The sequence below is a fragment of the Lepidochelys olivacea genome (genome assembly GCF_965140295.1).
Source record: "Lepidochelys olivacea isolate rLepOli2 genome assembly, chromosome: 10".
In the NCBI taxonomy this organism is placed as follows: domain Eukaryota; kingdom Metazoa; phylum Chordata; order Testudines; family Cheloniidae; genus Lepidochelys; species Lepidochelys olivacea.
This window is the reverse complement of record NC_140420.1, coordinates 69,694,571-69,709,112: the sequence shown is the minus strand read 5'-3', so window position 1 is coordinate 69,709,112 and position 14,542 is coordinate 69,694,571. Positions and strand designations below refer to the sequence as shown.

The 14,542-nt window shown below is 41.5% G+C and overlaps 1 protein-coding gene across 1 annotated transcript in view; it reads right to left on the bottom strand.

Annotated features, from left to right (window-relative positions):
* Nucleotides 1-242: 242 nt before the first annotated feature.
* MTHFS (methenyltetrahydrofolate synthetase) overlaps nt 243-14,542 on the bottom strand; it is a 31,559-nt gene continuing 17,259 nt past the window's right edge. Inside the window, exon 3 of the mRNA XM_084642238.1 lies at nt 243-687. Within this exon, the coding sequence (XP_084498364.1) occupies nt 464-687 (224 nt within the window). The 3' untranslated portion in view covers nt 243-463. The remainder of the gene's footprint in view (nt 688-14,542) is intronic.

Sequence of the window (14,542 nt, the reverse complement as noted above, 5' to 3'; positions counted from 1 at the left end):
TGATTTCTTGGATACTAATGTTTTGTTGATGGTCATGCATAATTGGTAAGTGCTATGGCCATATTTGAAACTTTATTTCCAACAAATAGTTGCTTTCAGATTGGATCATGACATCTCATTAGTAACTGAGCTTGATTTTAAAGAAGGGCAATAAAACAGTCATGTTAAATATTGGGTAATTCAACAAACAGAAACATAATTAGATTAAATTATCTTTATTTTAATAAAATAGTCACCTATTCTTGTTTCTATTGATTCTAGAATAAGACTTCACAATAGATATTTGATAATTAGAATGAGATCAATGTAGTCCTTATTAACATGAATGTAGGGCTTTTTTGTTTTGTTTTGTTAAAAATAGTGTATTTTATTGCTACAAAAATAACGTATGACTATTACAAGTTTGTGCCTTGATATGAAATCTTTGGTTGGTCAGTTTGTAGTCAGCGGTATCCAGATGCTTTTAGCTATCTTCATAAAGGATTTCATCTATTTGGATATCATTTTCTGCCACTGGCACTGAGTCACAGATCTGTTCCTTGAAAGCCAAGGCAATTGTGTAAGGTTTTCCTTTGGGATGATGCATGCATCGTTCAAGGTAGGTGTCATAGTATCCTTTCCCTCTTCCCAATCTGTTGCCGCTTTTATCAAACCCAAGGCCTGGCATGAGGATGAGGTCAAGGCCTCCTGTTGGAAAAAAAATACATCAAATGAAATAAAGAATAGTGGATTAACAAACCAGTGCTGTGGATTTCCCTATGGCTTAAATATTTACACATATCTGCTGACATTAAGCTAAAATGCTAGTTTTATATTTTGCCAAATGCCTCCTTTTTCTTGCATAGATGAAAAATACCTTGAATATTAAATCTGAAACTCTACATAGTCACCTTATCAAGTGCCTATTAGATCAGCAGCAAAAATAATTAGGCCTATGAAAAGCCTGAAGGGAAAAAACACCTATCTTCAAACAAGCCCTAGTAAGTGTGGGAAGAAGAAGAAGAGCAACCCACAGTACCAGCCATAAAACGTAGAAGAAAAAGAAATTAAAAGAAAAGATATAGTGGGAGGAAACTTCTCAGCACAGTGGTAGAATTTCCTGTAATTGAACCTCCTCCTGGCTCCCCATAAACCAAGCCAAGGGATGTGGTATGTTCTAAACATAGGCCACTGTGACAAACTTGCTACTTTATTTTATATGTAGGACACACTGTATGCTCTTGTTAGCTAGGTCAGGTTTTTTTAAATGATTACCCACAGTTATTGGGTTGGGGGAAAAAACACTGGTACTAGTAATAATCTTGCTTGAGCCATCTCTGTGGCTCCCATGGCTCAATCTACAACCAGGTCCCTCTTACTCCCAGTCTCCCTGATTCATAAATTTTGGCTTATATGCTATGGGGTCCCATTCTGTTCTGTGGTGGGGAGCAAAGGCCAAATAGGGGCTAAATTGTGGGAATGGATGCATGCTTCCCCACCTTCCCCAAGGATATCTGAGTTTGTGTGGAAGGGGGCACCATCGTGGAGCCATGGAGCAGCCACTCTGTATGGCATGTTCCCCAAAGTTCAAAGGATTTGTGAGCAGAAATGTACAGAGGACGCAACGCTACTGTAAGCGGTATTAATTCCTCTGTTTGGCCTATCCCTTTCTGGGAGGCAGTGGGGTGGGCAACAGTGAACAGCTGCTAGGGGCTCCAGGCAGCAGCACAAAGATGTTGACTCTCCTTGTGGTTGCATCAGGATCTGTCAGCTTTGGTACTGAGTTCCCCAGAGCCTGAGGGTTTCAAGGCCAGGCCCCTGCCCCTCTATGATGCTCACATTCCTCCCCAGTGAGGGCAACAGTCTTCTGAAACCCCAGAAGTTCAGCCTCTTGAAATTCTACAAGAGCTTTTTTCTCTACATGTTTTTCCCACAGGAGGGGAGAGTTTATCCCTTCATGACTGAGCTTCTAATCCCAAGTGGGTTAGCAGTTAGCTTGGATAGGAGAGAAACCAAACTGCTGTTGGCTAAGAAGTCATTCTCCTAAACAAAACAGATATGTGGTCTAATGTGTAAATGGTAAAACCTTTACAGGTGATCCACCCAACCAGACTAGAAAAAATAGCACAGTACATTCAGGATCAGATTAACCATTTTTCCATCATTAGTAATACTTTGGAGACTGATGTGGTCTGGGGGGTCAAACCAGTAGGACAACTAGAATTTAGAGTCTGCTGCCCACCTTGTTTTGGAAGATGATTCACATCTCTGCCAGGCAGAAAAAGGAAACCGACTATGCTGAACTGCTGCCAAGTTTAGAGGCAGACAACATGTAGAGCACGACTGTTTGTCCTGCGAGTATGAAAAGTCCTGCAAAGGTATCGTCTGAACAAATAAGCCTGGCTAACCTAGTGCAGCTCTTTGGAACCAGGAGCACCACGCTTATTGTTTCACAGTGTAAGGAAACAGTGTTCTGTCCGATGTTGCTGTGCCAGAAAAAAAGATTAAAATGAGGAAGACAGAAATATAGGGTGAAGCCTAGAAAACACAGCTGATCTGTAAGAATCTGGATAGGGCATTCATTAACATCCTGTTTACTGTTCCTTATTTGCATCCCAATAATGGTGTTTCAGCAGTGGTGTTTTATTAAAGTTACTTTGGTTACTTCACTAGTTCCAGGTATTTTTACATCTTGCCCTAACTGCAAAACAGCATCTGCCACCATCTTGAATTGCATTGTTCTTATCTCAAACCAACATCAAAACGGGACACCTAGTTGACAGATAATGCACTACCTCCCATCTGTGAGTCAGGGATGAGGCTTAACACACAAGGCGGTGTAGGGAAGGTTACACTGGAAGTGCTACAGGTGAGTAGGGATGTTTCCAGGGTATCCACCTGATGCCATGTACAAGCACTAAACTCTGGAAAGTAAGTTAAAAAATACACTCAGGACAATACATTTGCACAAACAGAGCAGACTGTCCGATTTCCTTTCACTGCTCATCATTCTTGAAAGAAGAATTACTGGTGTGAATGTCCATCCATTCTACCCTTCTGTCTAATTAGAATATAAAAAATGCAAAGTGAGATAGTGGAAGTTGTATCTCGCAAATATGGCTTGAGCCAGTTTAGTCATCTTGCTTTCAAAAAAGCCAAGGGAGGAACAGCAGGGAATTGGCCAATGGGAAGTCTGTGAAATGTTTATTGGTTCCCTCCAACCTGAAATAAAAGGGGAAGTGAGAGCACTGTAGAGTTCTGAACATTTTGATTTAAAAGGGGAGACAAATGGCAAATAAGAGTAAAATAGGAACACAGAAGAGCTGAGCATGAGGTCTTAAAGTTCAGTTGTACCTTAAAAAGTGACACTGTAAAAACAGCATCACGAAGTTCCATGTTTATGGTGTCTCAGCCACTGGAGATCATATGTGCTCAGTTTACAAGTCAAAAGATACATTTGCTGACAAGCCTGTAAACTCAGTCTGGGATCTAGGGGTACATCTACATGGTAATTAAAAACCTGTAGCTGGACCATGCCAGCTGACTGGGCTGGTGGAGCTTAGTCTAAGAGGCTGTTTAATTGCAGTGTAGACGTTTGAGCTCGGACTGGAGCCTGGGCTCTAGGATCTGAGCTGGGACGGACCCAGAGCTTGGGCTGTAGCCCAAGTGTCTACATCATAATTAAACAGTCCTGTGAGCCTGAGCCCTGTGAACTTGAGTCAGCAGGCATGGGCCAGTTGCAGGTGTCTAACTGCAGTGTATACATACCCTAAGAGTCAAGTGATCTCTTTCCTCCTTTAGCATTGTCACCAGTAATAAAGGTCAAATTCTCCCCCCAGTTACCCCTGTACAGCCCATTCCCTTCAAATTATGCCTCCGGTATCTCTTGCCTTTCATTGGGGCTGCATGAGTATAAATGACTGACCCTGCGACTGGAACTTAGAAAACAATTATGCTGACGATGCACAAGGAATAGCCTCGAGCGCACTCTCTCTCAGCTCGCTTGAGCTCATAAGGCAAAGAGCAGTAAAAACTTATTTTAGTCACTAAAGTCAGCAGATATGAATATATACAAGGGGCAAATCTCCAGAGTAACAAGGTGCATTTTACGCAGTCACTTTCCTTTTACTTTATATGTATATTGCAAGCAAGAAGAAGGCATTGTGAGTGGGAGTGCTGTGGAAAGAGGGAATTGGCAAGGACAATGCTGGAAGAAATAAATTTTCTGTATTACTTCACTGGTGGCACAAGCCACGCTTCAATGAATTTAGATGCATTAGTTTAAGAAACTGTTGGATTTTTTTCTGGGATCTCTAGAGAACCAGAATCTGTTCTAATCAGTATGCCCCTCTGCAATCATTGATTTTATGCTGAGTAACTCAAACAAGCTTGTGCAAATCTTCAATATGAAAAATTATGCTGTAAATATTGTAATAGGCACCCTCACACTTTTCAATATGCCAGAGTGCTGTAGAATTTCTTTGCCCTGACTCACAATGTACTGTCTGATTTCAAAACAACTCACGCAGCACAAGTAAAGTAAAATACCCAACAGGATTTCAGTAGAAACATGACATGCCATGGGTGCTACCCTGCAAGGAAACTAAAGTCAGTTCAGGTAGCATTAGCCCCAAATCCTGCCCCCAGACTCTAATCTCTGTAATTTGGCGGAGTGCTGGAGAGCTCCATCGGAGAAGAATCCTCCACTCCTCAGGCTGCAGGGGAGCAGTGAAGCCCCCTTATGACAATGGTTGGGGACCAACTATAGTAGGATCAGAGGTGCAACCACATAATTCACACAGGGGTACCAGGAATGAAGCTGCAGAAGACCAGCATCTGCACTGAACAGGGCCTCAACAGGATAGTACAAGGTTGGGAAGGGAAAGTCCCTCTCACCCCCATAGCGCTTGCCCCCATACATAGGATCCTTGCGGTAATAGTGACACCTCCACCCCTGCCTCCCAAGTAGCTGCCACTCATGGACATGCTAGCACCTCCTACCCCCACAGAACCATGCTCCACCCAGTATGGACCCTTGCCTCTTCTTTCCCTTTTCTCCACACACAGCTGGGTCCACGTCCACTGAAGGACAGGGTGGGGATTTGGGCTGTACTATGTAAACAATGATTTATTTTTATTATCGTTCAAAACCTAAGCGCAGTTTAAACTGGAAAGGAGAGAATGCCCGATTCATTTGCCTTTCCTTATCGACTTTTTCCTTCTTCTCTGCAATGTCCACAAAAAAGACTATTATCAATGTCAAATATGAGGCTGCCAAAGTAGGACTAAAAATCAGTGAAAAGAAAATGAAAGTCATGATCTTAGAAAGAGGAATCAGCAATGATGGTGCGCATGTGATTGAGAGTAAAGAATACAGCAGAGTCAATGAGCTTGTATATCTTGGAAGCACAAGCAGTGCTGATGGCCATCTCCATAAGGAGGTGAAAGCAAGAACTGGAAAGGCAAGTGGAGTTTTTCAAAACTGGCAAATATTTGGAAAAATAAGGAAATTCATACAAGAACCAAGATGAAGCTATACAGTGTTATTGTGATCCTCACATTGTTACATGCTTCTGAAACTTGGCAAAGAGATGCTTGTGGAGAATACTTGGTGTCAGCTGGTGGGATAAAGTAACTACAGCAGCACCTCAGAGTTACAAACATCTCAGGAATGGACGTTGTTCATAACTCTGAAATGTTCGTAACTCTGAACAAAACATTATGGCTGTTCTTTCAAAAGTTTACAACTGAACATTGATTTAATACAGCTTTTAAACTTTATTATGAAGAAGAAAAATGCTGCTCTCCCTTTATTTTTTTTTTAGTAGTTTATGTTTAACGAAGTACTGTACTGTATTTGCTTTTTTTTTTTTTGGTCTCTGCTGCTGCCTGATAGTGTACTTCCAGTTCCAAATGAGGTGTATGGTTGACTGGTCAATTCATAACTCTGGTGTTTGTAACTCTGAAGTTCTACTGTAATGATGACGTGTTACGAAGGACTGGCCAAAAGACTATAGTGACAATGATTCGAGAAAGAAGGCTAAAGAGGTTTAGCCATGTTGTACTGATGTCAAAAAACTATTCCTAGACAAAACCTTCGTTGGATACCACTTGGAGGAAGAGGGAAAAGAGAAGGACAACAGATGACATATGAGAACACCCTTGAGAAAGATATCGCTGTCATGGAAACAGACTACGAGGAAGCAAGAAACATGGCATTAGACACATGAAGGCGGAAACACTGGGTTGCCTCGTGTCACAAGGCATGAGAACATTTAATAATAAGATAATACATAAAATATATAATCTGCAGTATTCACTGCCTACTTATACAATAACATATTGCACTGATATAGCATCTTCCTTCCAAGGACCTTATATTTTACAAACATTAAACAAGCTTCACAGCACCTCAGTGGGTTTGGAAAGTACAATTATCATTTAACGGATGGGCAAAATAAGACACAAAGGGGTGAAGTGACTTGCCCAAGGATTTGACAAATCAGTGGTAAAAGCAGAAACAGAAACCTGGTACGCAGGTTTCCAGTCCCCTGCCCTAATCACTGTTAGGTCACAGTCACTGCCAGTGGTGGGCTGAAACACGGATACCACTCTAAGCTGATTTAAACAGTGATACAATGAGGCTTCGCTTTCTCTTACTGCTGTGGTGGATTTGCCCTCATTAGGCTGTCTGAAGGCATGATCTCACCTCCTCCCACCTTTCCTGTCCCCTCTGCGGCTTCGTATATGCCATTAGAATCAGGGAAAGAGCAGCCCCTCTACTCCCCAAAGCACAAGGCCTGCAATTCTGTTTGTCCCTAACATGGGCCATGCAAAGCGTGAGGGAAGACTACTTATTCCCCTGCCCCCTTGCACCCACACAATGCCGAGGCAGAATCTGGGCCTTGGTAGTCAGAGGTAGAATCACAGCATTTCCTGTGTCCCTGCAAGGGAGAGGCAACATATGTCAAAAATGCATGCTGTCAGCACATAAGCCTCCTGAGCTTAGGATCACAAAAGGTCAGATAAAAAGAAAAGGAGGACTTGTGGCACCTTAGAGACTAACTAATTTATTTGAGCATAAGCTTTCGTGAGCTACAGCTCACTTCATCGGATGCATTCAGTAGAAAGTACAGTGGGGAGATTTTATATACACAGAGAACATGAAACAATAGGTGTTACCATACAGACTGTAAGGAGAGTTATCAGGTAAGGTGAGCTATTACCAGCAGGAGGGCGGGGCCAGGGGGAACCTTTTGTAGTGATAATCAAGGTGGCCCATTTCCAACAGTTGACAAGAACGTCTGAGGAACAGTGGGGGGCAGGGGGGAATAAACATGGGGAAATAGTTTTACTTTGTGTAATGACACATCCACTCCCAGTCTTTATTCAAGCCTAAGTTAATTGTATCCAGTTTGCAAATTAATTCCAATTCAGCAGTCTCTCGTTGGAGTCTGTTTTTGAAGTGTTTTTGTTGAAGAATTGCCACTTTTAGGTCTGTAATTGAGTGACCAGAGAGATTGAAGTGTACTCCGACTGGTTTTTGAATGTTATAATTCTTGACATCTGATTTGTGTCCATTTATTCTTTTACATAGAGACTGTCCGGTTTGGCCAATATACATGGCAGAGGGGCATTGCTGGCACGCGATGGCATATATCACATAGGTAGATGTGCAGATGAACGAGCCTTTGACAGTGTGGCTGATATGATTAAGGCCTATGATGGTGTCCCCTGAATAGATATGTGGGCACAGTTGGCAACGGGCTTTGTTGCAAGGATAGGTTCCTGGGTTAGTGGTTTTGTTGCGTGGTGTGCGGTTGCTGGTGAGTATTTGCTTCCAGTTGGGGGACTGTCTGTAAGCAAGGACTGGCCTGTCTGCCAAGATCTGTGAGAGTGATGGGTCATCCTTCAGGATAGGTTGTAGATCCTTGATGATGCACTGGAGAGGTTTTAGTTGGGGGCTGAAGGTGATGGCTAGTGCTGTTCTATTTTCTTTGTTGGGCTCACTTTACCTGATCACTCTTGTTACAGTCTGTATGGTAACACCCATTGTTCCATGTTCTCTGTGTATATAAAATCTCCCCACTTATATTTTCCACTACATGCATCCGATGAAGTGAGCTGTAGCTAACAAAAGCTTATGCTCAAATAAAGTTGTTAGTCTCTAAGATGCCACAAGTACTCCTTTTCTTTTTGCGGATACAGACTAACATGGCTGCTACTCTGAAACCTGTCATTAAAAAAGCTCAGATAGTGTCTCCACCTTTCACAGCAGCCATTTGGCATTTTAACCATTTTCCTGAAGTACAGCGTTTGTGCTGCTTATATTCTTGTTAGGGCTGTCAAGCAAATGATCGCACCATTAAACCATAATAGAATACCATTTATTTAAATATTTTTGGATGTTTTCTACATTTTCAAATATATTGATTTCAATTACAATACAGAATACAAAGTGTTTAGTGCTCACTTTATATTTATTTTTTATTACAAGTATTTGCACCATAAAAAAACAAAAGAAATAGTATTTTTCAATTCACCTAATACAAGTACTGTAGTACAATCTCTTTATCATGAAAGTTGAACTTACAAATGTAGAATTATGTACAAAAAACTAAATTCAAACATAAAACAATGTAAAATTTTAGAGCCTGCAAGTCCACCCAGTCCTACTTCTTGTTCAGGCAATCGCTCAGACAAACAGGCTTGCTCATATTTGCAGGCGATAACACTGCCTGCTTCTTGTTGACAATGACACCTGAAAGTGAGAAGAGGTGTTCTCATGGCACTGTTGTAGCTGGCGTCTCAAGTGCCAGATGTGCTAAAGATTCATATGTCCCTTCATGCTTCAACCACCATTCAGGGGACATGTGTACATGATGACGACGGGTTCTGCTTGATAACAATCAAAAGCAGTGTACACCAACGAATGTTCATTTTCATTATCGGAGTCAGATGCCACCAGCAGAAGGCTGATTTTCTTTTTTGGTTGTTCAGGTTTTGTAGTTTCCACATGAGTGTGTCGCTCAAAAAAGACTTCTGAAAGCATGATCCACACCTTGGCTGAACAAGAAGTAGGACTGAGTGCACTTGTAGGCTCTGAAGGTTTACATTGTTTTGTTCTGAGTGCAGTTATGTAACAAAACAAAAATTTTCATTTGTAAATTGCACTTTCACAGCAAAGAGATTGCACCACAGTACTTATATGAGGTGAATTGAAAAATACTATTTCTTTAGGTTATCATTTTTACAGTGCAAATATTTATCATCAAAAATAATATACAATTTGATTTCAATTAAAACACAGAATACAGTATCTATGAAAATGTAGAAAAACATCCAATATATTAAATAAATTTCAATTGGTATTCTATTGTTTAACAATGTGATTAATTGTGATTACTTTTTTTTAGTTAATTGTGTGAGTTAACTGCAATTAATTGACAGCCCTAATTCTTGCATCCGCACAAAGGGCCTTGCAGCTTGTGTAATATTTATTTGTTATACAGCGCTTTCAATCCCTCGATCACACATTGATTTGGTAGCATTTGCCACTCACTTTCATAGCTGTGAATGATTGCAGATCAATGGAGAATCGATCCCAGAGAGCATCATTTACTTTTGTGTTTAAGCCATCCTCCTGGAAAGATATTCTCTCTCCACAGAATGGACACCATAAGCAACAGAAGACCAGTTTATGTGCCTGCCTTTCCAACACCATTCACTGCTGACTGCTTTCAAAACCTATCCAACATCAGGGAATGAAAAGTTTCTTTGATCTCCGAGTTATGCAACTCAGCTGGGTGGCAGATCACAGAAATAAAAATATCTACATTTTATTTTTTTGTAAAACTTCACTTTTCAAACAGGGAAAAAACTCTAACTGCTTTCTGCCTACAGTTCTATTCTGATTGCATAGAAACAAAAGTTAACACACTCAATTGCCTTTAACATTAAAGATATCCATCCTGGTGGCATACAAAACACAGAAACGGGTAAAGCAGCTGGAGATAGGGCTTGCTTAGCTTGGGAAAGTTCTAATACTAAAGGCTAACGGCTTACAAAGGCTCTATCTATGCACCTCATCACATATTGAAATTCTTTATTTCCTTCTAAAAATAATCTCTCTCTAAATTTTAGCGCAAGATTCATTTAAACATGGGTAACATTTTCAAAAACATGTAAGGCCCAGATCCTAAAAGATATTCAATGGGAGTCAGGAGGTAACTTTGAGAATCTGGGACTCAGTGACTTAGGGGACTACAACTGGATTTGCAGAAGTGCCATTGAAAGTCCATTGGAGTTAGGCACTTTACCTTGCTTAGGCACTTTTGAAAATCCCATTCTACGAATCATTTTCAAAAATTACTTAGTCATTTAGGAACCCATTGACTTTCAATGAAACTTTGGCTCCTAACTGCCTAAATCACTTTTGAAAACAAGACTTAGCCTCCTAAATCACCAATGTGCTTTTCAAAATTTTACCCAAGGTAAACCCATTCAACAGCATGCCCAGTTGTGACAAATGGATGGAAGCGGGAAATACACAAAGTGCTACACAGTCACTAGACATGGAGCCAGATTTCCAGCAGTACTTAGTAGCTGTCACTATGGCTCTTTCAGACAGGATGCTGAACTCTGAAACCTGTCTTTAAAATCTATCTTCTAAAACTTGGCTGCTTATTTTGGTGCCTAAATGGAAGCAGAGCTCTTTTGAACACCTGACCCAAGACATCATTTGTACTAACATCCAGGGGATGAAGTTTAGATGATTTGTTGTGGATTGGAGGATCCAACCATGGGTAATAATGTTGTGAGTAATCTAGGAGTGCCCTTTAATAGTGGGGTACTTCCTTTTGAGCCAATTAGGGCACACTCATGGTTATCACTTAACATCATTCCTCATTCACACACAAAGTTTACCGACATTTATTTGGAAGTTTCATTGGCTCAGAGACTCACTTGTCTCCAGTGTTGTGCTTTCCCATGCTAGCTTAGCCCCAGACTACCTTTGATACAAATTTTCCTAGCTCAGCCACTTGTTTGGTGGGGTTTTGGGGGAAGGACCTGGGTATGTGCCTGGGCATGACTGGGGGAAGGTGAGAGGCTTTTCTGGAGTATCTGTACTTCTGTTGACTGAGGTAAATTGCTACCTTCGATTAATGAAGTTAATTTATTTGTATATTAGTATTAATGCTTTTGGGTGGTTATTGCAAGTTTAATTATTGTCAGGGTGCTGGGAGCTTTTGTATGGGCATTCTTTTTTAATGTAAGGTCTTTAGGGCAGGGACTGTCTTTTTGTTCTGTGTTTGTACAGCACCTAGCACAATGGTGCCCAGCTCCACAAGTGGGGCTGTTAGGTGCTACCACAATATAGATAATAAATAGATAAGAATAATGGTATATCTAAATAAATAAATAATTTGATAAGTAGCAGTGATGCTAGGCTGAGGGGCCTTTTCCCTGCATAGTCGGGATGAGGCCAGCACAGCTGCTGCAGTTGTTAATAACACTAATACTTCAGCTCTGAAGTTTAGAAAAGTCCTGAGCTTTTGTGGAAATCTTTGAATTCAAAATCAGAGTCTTGGTCATTGCAGAGGTTGCACTATCTGAGATGACGGGTGTAAATGAGAAACCTGCTCACTTTAGGGCCTAATCCTGAGCATGTTGAGATCAACAGGAACAAGTCCACAATCCTGAGCTGGGAACATGGTCCCAGAATTGTAGGGCTCAGTTTCAGAGACAACCATCTGTCTGCCCTTCTGGCTAAATGGTAGGGAGGAAATAAAAACAGCTAAAGCAATCAGTACTGAGAGCAAACTTGAAGGACCCTGACTGTGGGAAACCTATAGCTATGCTGCACTTTCCCAAATCATTGTGTGTGGAACCCATGCCCTGTAGTATACACATTTAACAGTGGGAGATGTATTGTTTTATCAATCTGCCCTGATCTAATGAGAAAGGAGACAAAAACATTGCCCTTTGCTGCAATTAATAAGCTATTTGGAAAAGTTATTCATCCAGAACCAATTATGCTGACATTTACCAATAATGCAAGTGATTACACAAACACCAGCAATTACGTATCTCAACTTCCCCCAGCCAGTCTGCTAAAAAGCAGAAAGAATCCCCTGAACAGAAAGAAAATTCATATCTAATAACTCATGTTAGCTCACACAAACAGTCAAGCCCTTGAAAATCAATACCCGTCACTCAGCAAAAATTCACACCTCCTTGGAAATAGTAACCTAAAGCAAAAAGGGCCAGATCCTCGGCTGGGGTAAATCCGCATAGCTCCGCACTGTCTCCACTTTGCTGTGCTGAGATAATGAACTACATGCGAGACACAACAAACAAGTTACCTACGTGAGAAAAATCATTGATTCTTTTTCTGCCATTTTAGGTATTTGCTGGGGGGATTTTAAGCTGCTTTTCATGTAGACATTTCTATAGTTCTCACTGCCATACTTCCCTTACAATCTCAAACAGATTTGTATTATGGGACTAAACTTCAGATCTGATTTTATTTGAAAAAATCAACTACCATAGCTAATTTTAAATGGTGACTATTTAAATGCCTTTCCCTCCAGATGTGTGATATGCAGTGAATGTTTTTAACAATGCAGTATTCCAGGCACTTTGGCAGCATTTATTTTGTTTATTAATAATGATGCTAATTATTCTAATTATTGATGTCCACTTATTTCTTTGGAATGAGGTCCCAAGAGAGACTACCATTTATTCAACACATGCCAGGGTATCAATTCAAGGGTATCCATTCAAAACGAACGGCTAGATTAGGGTTCCCACCACTGTATATCAAAAATATGGCACAGACCTCAGTCTTCCCTTGAGCCTCTAGGGGTGTGTCCCATCTCCTCCCCAGTCCTTCCTAGGGGTTCTCTCTCTCCAGCATTGGGTGCCGCAGAGAACCCAGGACCTCAGGCAAGTACCAGGAACTGAGCTGGAGGCTGCAGTGGCTGATCTTTGCCTGCTGCTGAAAGAAGGGGTGGGGTGTGGACTAGAGGAAGGCAGAAGCTGGAGGAAGCTACGCCCACAATCTTCAGGGACACGGTTTCAGATTTCAATGCGAGGGGTAACTTGCAGTGGTGGTCTGGAGACAGAGGGGTGGTAGGCCAAATCTGAGTGGTGGTGTGACCTGGGGCGTCACGTCAAGTTGCCAATCAGCAGCACTTTGCAAAGTGAAGTGCTGCTCCTTGCTGGATTTCAGATGCTGGAGCAACACTCTGGACCAGTATGACAGTACTACGATCCTGGTTGAAATATGAGATAAAAGGCATGCCATACTGATTTTTAGTATGGACAGTTTTCTATTTAAACGAGGGATATCCCTTATAATAAAAGGACAATTGGCAACCTCATGCTAGATAGTGAGACCCCCAATTCAGCAAACCATCCCTAGTGAGTAAGGGCCTCCTTCTGAAGACCACTGAAGTCAATCGGCTGTGGGTCAGGCCCTAAAGCACACGCTTAAGTCCCAATGACTTTATTAGGACTTAAGTACATACTCAAATGCATTGCTGAATTGGGGCCTATCAGAGTAGAAAATACTAGATAACTAATTCCTCCCTCTACTCTCCCTGTGAATCCCAGTACTCTCTTGATCAGTTTATTGGCACTTGATTTATTTATAATGTTAAGCAGCATCCTGAGTTTTAAAGGGCTAAAACCAAAATTCTTTCTTAAGCACTCCAGCCCAGCCCTTCCTCCAGCACAAAAGCCCAAGTCACTGCACTGTATGCTGAGAAGTTCTTTGGAGCCTGGAGAAGAGCTCCTTACCACCACAGTGCAGGATGATTCTGCTGCTGCTTCGGAAACACTGCTCCCGCTTCGGAAACACTGCTCCCGACCTCAAGGCCAGAACAGGCTCTGTGGTGACTGTGCACCACTCCTCCTGCAGCAGGGATGGCCAATGAATTCATAACACAGCAGGTCCACAGTCCTTGCTACAGCTGCTTCCTTGGCCCACCTCACTGCCAAGTCCCCACTGCACAGGGAGTTCCATAGCTGGGCTCCATAGCTCACAAGATGTGCTCCCTTGGAGCCCCTGCCCCCCAGCAGTGGAATCACACTGGTTACACTGCAGGCAATGCCTTGTGCATGTCCACAAGAGGTGGTGGTGACCTGTGTTGACATATTCTCTGTGCAATACCATTCACTCAGAAAAATCCCAGTGGAATACTGTCCCTTTATACATTAAAATCCCCCAAAAGTATATCCATCCAATACAATGACTCAGAGTAAGTTAAATATTTTTTGTTATTACCTGAATAAAATATTTTGCAGAAAACAGAATCATCAGTGGACTCAACAAACAGGTATTGAGCAATTCATCATTTATCCATCTACTCATCCATGTCAATGTTTTGTGTCAGCATGAAACATTAGTCTTCACAATTCACACTTGTCCTGCTGAACTATGGCTTAATAAAATATTTACACCTCTCCCTGAGAAACTGCATGATCCCCATCAGTCATACAGGTTTAAAACAGATGAGTGGCAGTAATTCTTTCATTAATAAAGTTGCAAAATACACCA